Genomic DNA, 12,022 nt, shown 5'->3' with positions numbered 1-12,022 from the left:
TGAGTCTTTGACATTTTAAAAGTGGGGATACCATCTTTAAATAGGAAAACAAAAATGCAAATAGGCTATATCTATTATAGCAATAATGTGGAATGTAATTTTAATAATATACTTATAATAGAGGGTTTTATTAAGTTATTAATATAGAACTGCTAAATATAAGAAAAATTAGAGAGTTTTATTGGAGCAAATTAGGCCATTCTGAAAGCCGTGATGATTCTTTCAGACTACTCTTATTACACAGAATAAATTATAGGGGATTCAAACACACAATTTTGTTTTCAAAGGACAAACAACTAGAGTTATTTTAGCTCTTGGAAGACTCTAACTTGGTTTTAAAAATAACAGAAATTATAGTTTAACATATAAAAATCAATATTGCATGGCTTTGCCAAATTTATTTTCAAGGTATTCTAATAATTGCTAAGTAAACAGGTTTAATTAGCGCTGAAATTCTAAAAGTAGCTGATTAAGAATATCGGCTGGTGTGGCTCAGTGGATTGAGCACCAGCCTGTGAACCAAGGTGTCTCTGGTTCGATTCCCAGTCAGGGCACATGCCTAGGTTGCCAGCCGGGTCCCCAGTGGGAGTCATGTAAGAGGCAATCACACACTGATGTTTCTCTCCCTCTCTTTCTCAATTCCTTTTCTTCTGTCTAAAAATAAATAAATAGAATCTTAAAGAAAAAGAATATCTGATTCTGAAAGTCAAAGTATAGTTTCTTTAACCAATTTATAAGTTTTATTGCATCAACATTGATCTAATTTACTTTGTTGATGATTTGTCTTTAAGGTAGTTGCTTTTTTATACTTAGTATTTTATAGATTTGGATGTGTTGGAGGTAATACAAAACTTTTTACTTTACAAATGAAGACACTGAGACCAAGTTGATTAGGCTCACTAGTGACTGGCACCGGACTTGAAGGCTCCTGGTGTAGCAGTCTTTGTAGCACACAGAGTTATTTTAGCTCTTGGAAGACTCTAACTTGGTTTTAAATAACTTTGTAGCACACACTTTGTAGCGTCACTGTCACTGTCGTTCGGGCTGCATTATTAAGGCGATAACTGCTCCAAGGCACTTGTCACTGAACCCTGACTTCTGTCCTCCTGGGAGGGCGTTGTGGGAATCAGTGGAGGGAGGGCATGGATCGTTTAGTCAGGGCTGAGTGAACAGAAGGGTAAATTGAAAAACTGATGAAACACGGACTGCTTATAATAGAAAGGACAAGATAATTATTTTAAAAAGCACTGACAGTTTTGATTCTATTTTTTATGTTTACATTGTTAAAAAAAGATTTAATTTTTTCTTAAATAACAGATAACCCTAGAAACAAAAATAGCACACTGACATTAGAAGATTAGTGTCTATTTAAGTTAGCAATTTAACTAACTTTTTTGTTAGTCAAATTTTCTGTTATAATAATATTAAAATATGAAAAAATAACTTTTATTCTTACAAAGTATTTATTTATGTAGCAGTTTATATTGCTTTCAAGAAGTCATGATTCTAGGTAAAACAAAACAAGCTATGGCATAGTGATCAAAATCAAACCAAAAATACTTTTTTGTGCTCTCATGTACTCCTGAGATTGAGTACATGTGAAAAATTAAGAAAATGAATTAAATATATTTAGAATGAAATAGAAATATTGGAGCATCAGGCCTTGATAGTAAATTAAGACTGTCAGGATTTGCTGTACTAGACAGCCATAGAATTGTGGCCCTTGGTGGACAATATCTTTAGTTTAGCACCTGAAATTCAAGGCCAAGTAAGTATTAACAAGAGCAGTTTCATTTTACATGAATATCAGTAAAGTGCCATGATGATGAATAAATGTACAGGGATTTAAAATGCAGAAGAGACCATTCAACTGATTGATCAGGAGAGATTTTATTAATATTAGCAAAAATTGCTGGTGTTCATACAGGTGAGCGCTTCTCATCCGCTAGCTTCTAATGTTATCCATCAGCAGATAATTCATCATGTGTACACCTGCCACACTTTTTTTAGCCCCCTTTATAAATGCCATGCAACACGAAAGGGAAGAAATGGCATCATGTGGTTTCCCCTGAGCCTGGAAAAGAGCAGGCCCAGGATCCATGAAATGAGACAAAGACTCCGAAGGACTCTGAATTAGAGCAACCTTTGTTCTCTGGGCAATTGGAAAAAACAAACAAACAAATAAAAAACAAGGAAAGGAAATGAACTGAAGACAAATTATAAAACTGGGTGGAAAAGTGGAGAAAAAGAGAACACATGAGCCCCTCCTAACTGCCGTGCACCAGCCTTTATCTTGGAAGTGTAGCTGCTCTGAGCCGCAGATAAGCAGCTTGCTGTAAGGCAGATTTCTATTTAATACGGTTAAATTTTATATGATGCTTCATACTCTCAATGCTCCACCTTGCGGTTTGGCCTTTTATAAACTACCCCATTTGCTCTGGGGAGATAGCTCAAGCTGTGCAAAAGGCTTTCTAATCTAACATGAAAATAATGAATTGTATTTACAATTGAATTATTAGCCAATGAAGACTGCTGAGAAATGTGGTATGGCATTTCAGTAAGCGATAGAACATAAAATTATGTCTCCCAGAGCAAAATAGCCGATTTCATGCACTCCATGAATGTCTTCCAAAAAAACTCAACAATTTAAAATTATATTGACATAGCTAGTGTTTTTCAGATGTATAGTATTTGTTTTTGTGTTGAAATGAATCGAACAAAGAACTGTTTTGCATGGGCAGCAAGGCCTTTACTTCTGGCTAGATTACTGATATCCCCATTGTTTATCTGCATGAGCCCCAGTAATTATTATAATGTGTATATGACAGTCTAACCAACACCATTCAAACAACATTTTCATTAATAATGTTTCTCATTACTCATGAGCTGAGATGGGATATCAGTGAAGGTGTTTCTTGGATTTTTTTTAAATCTTCACCTGAGGACACTTTTTAATTGATTTAAGAGAGAGTGAGAAAAAGAGAGAGGGAACTATCGATGTTGAGAGAAATATCGACTGGTTGCCTCCTTCCCATACCTGCCCCTAACTGGGATTGAACCCGCAATCAAGGTATGTGCCCTGATCAGGAAGTGAACCCACAACATTTTGGTGTGTGGGACAATGCTCCAACCTACTGAGATACCCAGTCAGGGCTATTTCCTGGATTTCTTATTGATCTTCTGATCCTCTGAGCTAAATGTATACCTTTAGACTATACCAAGGGTAAATACATCAATTTATGCTTTGATGTATTACAATACAGTGGAAAAAGAAAATTCAGCCTCAAATCCAAATAGCTTTAGTCCTATCTGTTGCTGCCTAATTTTGAATGAGTGAGTCACTTAACTCCTATGAACAGTTTGTTTAGCAGTTAGAGATAATATTTACCCCAAAGAGTTTTTGAGATATTTAAATAAGTAATATGAAAACACTTTTAATACATTCATGCTCCCCTAGTATTTCATTTCCTGCTACTTCAGATCTGAACTAATTTTTTCCAGAGTCCTGCCTACTGAATTTTTGTCTCAGTACCTGACACATGTCCTCGGCTCAAGTTAACCACATTGGACAGCTTAACTACCACATTTCAGAGCTGCTCCCCTGCTCTCTACCCCCACTGTCACAATCGTGGCTCGCACTGTTATTGTCTCATGACTCTTGCACAATAGCTTATTAACTGGTTTCTTTGCCTTAAGTTTTCTCCTCCACAATCTGTCCTACTCTGCTGTCAGGACTACAATGTAAATGTGATTAACCATTCTCCTGCTCAAAATTATTTAATAGAACTGTTTTTACATGGCACAGGGGTTACAGCTCCAATTAGGATCTCATAACTTGCCATGATTTAAAAGAAAAAAGAAAGCCCTAGTCAGATGATCAGTTTCTTGGAGCATTGCCCAGTACACCAAAAGTTTTCAGGTTTCAGTCCTAGGTTGTGTGTTCAATCCCTGATTGGGGCTTGTAAAGGAGGCATCTGATTGATGTTTCTCTGGAGATAATGTTTTTCTTTCTCTCTCCCCCTTACTCTCGCTCTAAAAATCAATAAACGTATCTTTGGGTGAGGGCAAAAAAAAAAAAGAAGAGCAAAAACAAAGACTGAAAGATCCAGCTACTGTAATTAATTACCCGCAGCACGTACAAGTAAGTGCCTGTAGGTCTGAAGGAAAGAAAACAGTCAGTGGCCCACCTGTGCCTTCTCTGCTGACACAGCAGTCATTGCCGGCTGACACTCTGCCCCTTCATTCCGCTCCGTGGGGCTCCAGCAATGAAATTCTGTAAGCGGGAGAAAGAACCCTTTTAGCAGATACGCTAAAGATTAGCTTTTCCTATAGTCCATCCCTTCTGAGTATCAAATATCAGACAATGGCAAGATAAATGTATCCTTTAAACTAGTTTTACCAAATGCTCAAAGTCAAGAATAAAATTCTGAGTGCCCTTCTTTCCATGTGCAATTAAGACTGAGACTAATTTATTTATGCTAATCCTCCCCTTTCTTGCTGGTTAATCTAAACTTGAGTTCCTGATAGCATTATGGTTAAATCATTATTTAAAATAGTTCATCTTCTCCTTCAAGAATTATATATAGAATTCTTTAAGGATTATATATAGATATAGATATAGATATAGATATAGATATAGATATAGATATAGATATAGATATAGATATAGATATATAGATATAAAGAATTATGTATGGCTTATATTTATAAACTTATGTTGATTTATTAATATTATCTATTTTTTCCATATACTGTCAGCCATTTAATGGTAGGATTTCCCACTCTTAAATTCCTAAGGGCTATTCATTTCTTGGTTGGCTCGAGTAAATTTCTAGTGTGAACATAGGTGACTTATTTTATTAGGTGAGCCCTTGATTACATACAACCCTTGGGTTAGTGTAGTGTTTGCCACCATTTATTTTTTTACCTAAAAATTTTAATGTATACATTTTTTCTATAGATAGGCTTCTATCCTCAGAGCTTTGTAAAATTTCCTCTCTATATCTCTACATGTTACTTTGTTGTTTTCTAACTTAAATCTATGATGAGATATTCAAAGCCAGTCTACCTCTTTTCAAAGTTTTATTTTCAATCCAGAAATCTCAATCACAATTACCTTTGTGATCTGGTAGCCAGGAGGAAGGTAGATTATATCCTCTCTTGTCTCACTGACTTTATTAGGAAGCTCTTTTGGCAAATCCTCCACTTCTCTTAGAGAGAAACCCCTACTATATGTGGCTGTGCACAAATGCTGTAGCTACTGGTTTACATTTTCTGAAGTCCTTCCTTTGGTTTCTCATCATTCACACATGTTCCTAACTACTCTCTGCCTGTGCTTTGTGTTTTTCCTACATTATGGTGAAAATACCATATATTGCTGCATTAAATTTTAAGTTGAATTTTGGGCTTATTGACATTGGAAAGGTTTCTTTCAATTGACTCCTGTTTTCCTCATAACTGTAAACTCCTTAAAGTTGTTTTGTTTCTCTCTTTCTTTCTCTTTTCTTTTTTTTTATTGTGGTACTAAGAATGTTTTTCTTGATTTTATGTTTCTTTGGTTGTTTCAACAGACATTAGATAGTAATGGGTCTCAGTTTGCTAGCTTTAAATGCAATTGTCTTTCTCTAAATTATGGAAGAATTTTTCATATTTGCTCCCTTCCAAGTGTTAGTTTTGCAGTTAACTCCCTCAATTATGGAATTAAATTATATTTTTGTAATTTTAGTTTTGCTGCAATCTCTTATTTTCTCAATATAGCACCTTTCTTCCCATTATGAAAGCTTTTCGTTGTTGTTTCTTCCTGGGCCTGATGAAAGATGCTGAAGAATCCTGTAAAACTATCTTCTGGTTTCTTTAAGAAATCATTTTCAGAAGTATGATTCTCTCTGAGTATTCAGCCTGATATTCTTTTTAGCCTTTGCTATAATATATTTTTCAATGGTCTCATGTCAAGCCTATTCCTCCATTTTCCATTTTACTTAGCTCAGATCTAGGAGAAATCTATAAAAAATTGGTATTTTTAAATCAGAATTTTGTATTTCCAGCACACAGCGTTGTTAAAAAGCTGCAACACTCAATATGCAATCTCATCAGGGACCTTCCCATATTCTCCTTACTATATGATATTTTACCTTTGAGGAGAAATACACTTCAGTATTCACTTATAGCACCCCTCTTCCCTTCCATCCCCTTCTCCTACACATGCCCACCTACAAGCAGTGTTTTCTACACTTTTAGTCATCTGGAAGTTGTCATCTCTGATTAAGTGTGAAGAGATAATAATGAAGCAAAGAAGTAATACTCTGGCTCCTTAAAAAGTGAGTACCCCAAAGTAAAGGCACTTTTTCTGATTCTGTAAATAATAGGGTGAACAGTAGAGATTTTTTTTCTTTCATTTTTTTACCTTTGGGGTAAAGAAGGCTGCTATGTTTTATGAAGTAGAATATGAATGCTCCTAATTTATGTTCTCAGTTCAGTCCCACCAATCCTATGGTATATGGAAATTTCCTATAAGTTGCTGCCCTTAGTAACCTCTCTTTCATTCTTAGTCTTCACGGTTTTATGGATTTTTGACAACATCAATATTTTCTGAAGTATCTATCAAAAGACTGAAATAACCCTGTGTGGGATTTCCAACTTGGGGATATTTAATTCCATCTTTTAAAATTATAATTTGGTTATTGAGGGAACATGTAAAGGAGTACGGAGAACCCCAGAGAACTGTTTTGATACTGACTTTCTGAACCTTTTTATAAGGTTGTATGGAGAAAGGGGGAGAGAGAGAAAGAGCTTTTTCATGAAACCCCAGGTTAGTATATTTTAGCTGATTTGTTCTACCAGGAAAAGAACTCTGGACTGGAGTCAAGCTAGTTGAACTATGACTTAGGATCTTGTACTGTTTAGCTTTCTAAAGTGATTCACATTCATTTTAAAAGTAAAAACAGCTAAAAAGTGAAATCAGTCAAGTAATAAGTAATTAATTAGCCAAGTAAAAACAACTATGCTATTTTAGACAAGCCAATAAACCTTTGCCTCAGTTTTCTTTTAATTTAAAAAAAAAACATGTGGGAATCCATAATATTTATAAATTTCTTTGTACCTGTTTAATTTCATGGTAAAACCAGGCCAATGTATTAATAATCAAGACTTGAAGTTCACAAAGAAGTACTCTGTTTAAATTTCTAACCTAAACCTAATCTAATTTGAATTCTTTCCTATGTGCATTGATTTTCAGTTTTGATTTTTAACAAACTCCAATTTATATGTATTGATGCTTCTAATTTTAGCAAACACATTTTTACTTATAGGAAATTTTGCATTCAGCAATGTTGATTGAAAATAGTGTGTTTCTGGTGAAGCATTTTTCTACTGTAGGTGGCTGACACTGATGGATATTTTTCAATTCATATTTCAGTGAGAGTGCCTCTACTTAGTTACAATCTTCCAGACCTAGAAGAGAAGAACATAAACCTTATGATTATGACATATGTTCAGGAAAAAAGAAGTTTTGTGAACTCTGAGACTATCTTCTCCTTTACTTGACCTTAGCACAGATGATGAGTACCCAGAATGATGCCCTAAAAGAAAATTATCAAATACATATCCGTTGAGTGGTATTTTTAATTTAATTCAGTTTAACATTTTGAACCCAGCCATTTTACATAGATTATTTCACTTAAATCTCACAATAGCCTCTGAAAAGTAGGTGTTGCTTTATTTAATTTATAGATAAGTAGATCAAGACTGAGGTTAAGGTACATAAATTGCCTTACCTCATATACCTAATCATCATATACCTAATTAGTGTTGAAGCTAAGGTTTTCTCTTTAATTTTTCTGACTCTAAAGTTTATACTTATGAACATCATGTTCAGAGTATCAGTTAGGATTCAGCTCTTGTGCATGTTAACAGTCACCTGACCGCAGCTGCATGATCAAGCACAGCTTTATTTATCGCGTAGGGCAAGCAGCGCACCACTGATGTGCATGCGCAAAGGCTCGAGAACCAAGCTCCTTCTGGCTTCCTCTTCTTCCATTCTTAGTATATGTGACTTTCGCCCTCACTGTTGCAAGATAGCTGCTCTATCTTCTGGTGTCAAGTATATACTCTAAGCAAGGGAGGAAAAAACACCTCTTATCTAAATTTAATCTTTTTTTCTTTATCAGAAAAATAATAGCTTACCTGGAAGTCTTTCATAATGTAAATTCATTTATATCTTATTGAACAAGTCTACACATATGGCTATACCAAGCTTCAAGGGAGTTGAGGAATTATTTTTAAATTAAATTTAATGAGGTATAATTTATATACAATAAGACTCACACATTTATTTATACAGATCTATGACCTTTGGCAAATACATACACCTGTGTAATCACTGCCCCAATTAAGATACAGAACATTTCCATCTTGAAGAGGCAACACTAATCGAGCACTTTGCCATCTTGCATAAAATTGAGGTTTAGTTTTGAAAGGAAAAAGGAGTCAAATAATATTAGATAGGCAATAAGCAACACTGGAATCTTAAGGTTAAATATTGATGCACTTAAATAAATGATGGTTGGAAAAAGCAAAATTGTAAAACAGGAAATACCCATATTTGGCAGAAGACTTCTTAAAACATAAACTGGACAAAACTTCCAGATCTATTAGTGTCTCAATTTTCAAATATTAAAAAAAATATATTTTAAAAGGTCTTGAAATGTATCAAAATTTGTGGTTTAGATCAAATGAGATAATTTATATGAAACACATTGAGATCTGTAAGTTCCATTCAATATGCAGAATTAAAGAACCAGTGTAAAGAATTGTATCTTTTTGCATGCTTAGAGGTGTTTCCTTTTAAAAATAATGATGAACTTGACTTACTGACCTGAAATATCACAACTGTGAAATTCAAGTATAGTTGTAAATGTACTAACTCTTTAACTTATTAATGGCCTATAAATCAAAGTGACATGCAGCTCTAGGCAGAGGCAGTTTTTACATTTGCATTCTTATCAGTTCTCTTTCAAATTGTATCTCTTCCAGTTGGTTAAAAATGGCACTAAATGTATAATTTCCTGGAACTGTCAGAACATATATGCATTAATGTCTAATAACTTCTTGTGTCATTTCCCAGTTATTGCATATTTACTAAATAAATCTTGACAGTATTATGTATTCAATGTGAAATATAAATTTCATTTTGAGAAATTAAACTCTTTATATAATGAAATAATGCTGAGCTTTTGGAGTGTATATGAAGAACATCTTTTTTTATTTGTTCTTCCTTTTGAAAAGAAATGCTCTTTTGAAATGTACTCCTTGGAATCTGTTACAAAATTTAAAAATAAAACCTATAGTGAGATTTTGAGGACAATGATTACGACCTGAGCCCTTGATGGAATCCAATCATTTTTTAAATTTATTACTCTCAGAATTTTGTCAGAACACTATTCTTAATTCACATCTCTTACTAAAATGTGGCTGTTTTCTGTAGACTTTTATCATAACCAGTGTCAACCAATACTCCTCTTTTTGTTTATAATTATAATTTATCTGTAGCTGTGTATTATGTTTGTGAAGTTGTAGTAGTCATTATTGAAAGTGATGTATCTGGTAGTCCAGGATACTCATATCTTCTGGCCAATTACTTTTTTTCATTAAAAACTGTTAATATTTTACATTAAAATCTCTGTGTTTTGTTAATAAAATTTTCAGGATGGATTCAGCACTGGCTTTGCTGGTACTTGGGGAGGCTGCCAAATTAAACATGGACTGCTTGAAAACTTTAATGGACCTAATGAAAGATTTTCTTTCAAGCATTATGACTGTTCAGAATCAGGTAACAGTATATTTTACTGTTAATTTTGGGGGGCAAAAGAACTGAATAGAAGCAAAATCTTTTTGTCAGTACTTAAATTGTACACCACATTAAGGCTTGTAATGAACATTACTTTTTTAAAAAGGATTTTATTTATTTATTTTTAGAGAGAGGGAAAAGGAGGTAGAGGAACATCAATAGGTTGCTTTTCAAATGCACCCCAACCAGGAATTGTACCCTGACCTGGAATTGAACCGGTGACCTTTAGCCTTAAGGGACAATGCCCATCCAACTGAGCCACCCAGTCAGGGCCTAATGAGTATAACTTTGTAATAATGATTTTAACTAAGCATAAAAGTAAATGTTTATTTACCATATATCCCAGTATAGATTTATTGACAGAGACAGAGCTATAGAAATATGTATCTATATACACACATACACAAACATACATAAGAGGTACTTTAAATTCTACAACAAACTCAAGATCACATAGTCACATATGTTTTAGTTTCCTTTTTAAAAATTTTAAAATATATCATAAAACACTTTTATTATTACATTTTATTAACATTTACATTTTAATAGCAATAGTTTAATTATTCATTGTTAAACATTGAGTTTGTTTCTACAGTAATTATTCACAGTTATTACAACTTATGTTAAACCCATGTAAAATCTGTTTTTTAATGAGTACACTTCAGAAATTTCTTTCTTTCTTTCTTTTGTTTTATTGTTGTTCAGTTACAGTTGTCCCACCTTTTTCCCCATTTCTCACCCTACCCCCTGACTCCCACAACTGTGGTACATTTACACAAAACAAATCTTTTTCTTAATGAGTACATCTGATTGTCTTTTAATAAGTCTATAAAATTTGAAGATATTTCTTATAAGCACATTATATATATATTTCTTGTTATGACAGGGTATGCATGTATTATATAGTAACTACTTTCTCATTTCAGAAAGAAAAATGCAAAGCAGATGATTTGTCCTGGGCCTGGAATGTCATCTATATATACATAACCACACTTGCAGAAGCCTGCTTATATGCAGCCCTTTCTAATTTGCGAAAAACTGCTCTTGTTGGTTTCTGTGACTGTAAAAGTTCACAAAGAGATATTTTACTCTTGGGCAAATCAGAAGAACATCCAGAATTGAGGAATACAAGTATTTTAGGCCTTTTGGACTATTTCTCTTCAAAAATGTCAGATAATTGTAAGTTAATTATTTTTCAACTTGATGAGAAATGTTTTTAAAATGTCCTCGTCTACATTTAGTAATGAACCTTTCACAAAAGTCAACATTTTACAGTTGGAAATAATTTTAAATTCAGTAGGCTTTTTGCAAGTTTAGGAATAATATTTTATACCATAGAAATGTTTAATCAATAATTTTAAAACAATTGAAATATAAAATAGAGTCAGTTGATTTATGATTCAAAATACATTTCTTGAAGACAAAGGATGACCTTGGGAAAACTTATGAAATGTAAGTGTTTATCTTCTCTTTTTCACATAGGATTTCTCATCTTTCATCTTGTCCATTTTCTCTAGGCATCTACTGTTTCTCTTGTTCTTGTCCCATCTACAAAATTTCTCTTCAATGTCTCAAATAATTTAGTACATTCCTCAGATATGGCATCTCATTCTCCATCAGAATATACTCGTCTCATGTCTCAAGACTAAAGCTCATTTGCTACTGTTGTTTATGGGGGCTATAAGAATGAAATACTTTGATTTTTAAAATGGAACTACAGGGACAATATAAATTCAAAATTGTCTTTTTACATTGACTAGAACTTTTCTTAATGAATATCATTTTAGACTTTGTTATTATGGTCTATTATGTATATGACACTCACTTCCATTAAATTATTAGATAATTCAGACTGCAGAATCAAGTCTAATTACATTTGTATTTAACTAAGTATATATCATAGTATTTAGCACACAGTAGATGGTCAATTAATCATAGTAGATTTATTAAGTAATTAAATCACTGAATTTAAAATATAATTTTAAGATTTTGAAAGTATCAAGGGAGGGAAGATAATTTCTTTTCTCAGGACCATAGTTCAGTTATTATGTTTGAATATAATTTTAAATAATAAGACCTTACTAGTATATATTAATTTTACCCTAAAAAACTTGCTCACTATTTTAAAATTACTTTCAATATACTTTTGCTTTAATCGGTGAGTTGGAACTTATTATT

General features: G+C 33.2%; 1 protein-coding gene across 1 annotated transcript in view; it reads left to right on the top strand.

Annotated features, from left to right (window-relative positions):
- TMEM232 (transmembrane protein 232) overlaps positions 1-12,022 on the top strand; it is a 170,154-nt gene that overhangs the window by 46,803 nt on the left and 111,329 nt on the right. Inside the window, 2 exon segments of the mRNA XM_045838057.1 lie at positions 9,703-9,826; positions 10,771-11,023. Of these exon segments, the coding sequence (XP_045694013.1) occupies positions 9,703-9,826; positions 10,771-11,023 (377 nt within the window).

Source organism: Phyllostomus hastatus, unplaced genomic scaffold, assembly GCF_019186645.2.
Source record: "Phyllostomus hastatus isolate PE091 unplaced genomic scaffold, TTU_PhHast_1.1 phas_contig_254, whole genome shotgun sequence".
NCBI lineage: Eukaryota > Metazoa > Chordata > Mammalia > Chiroptera > Phyllostomidae > Phyllostomus > Phyllostomus hastatus.
The sequence above is the reverse complement of the archived record's forward strand: the minus strand, read 5'-3'. Positions and strand labels throughout refer to the sequence as shown.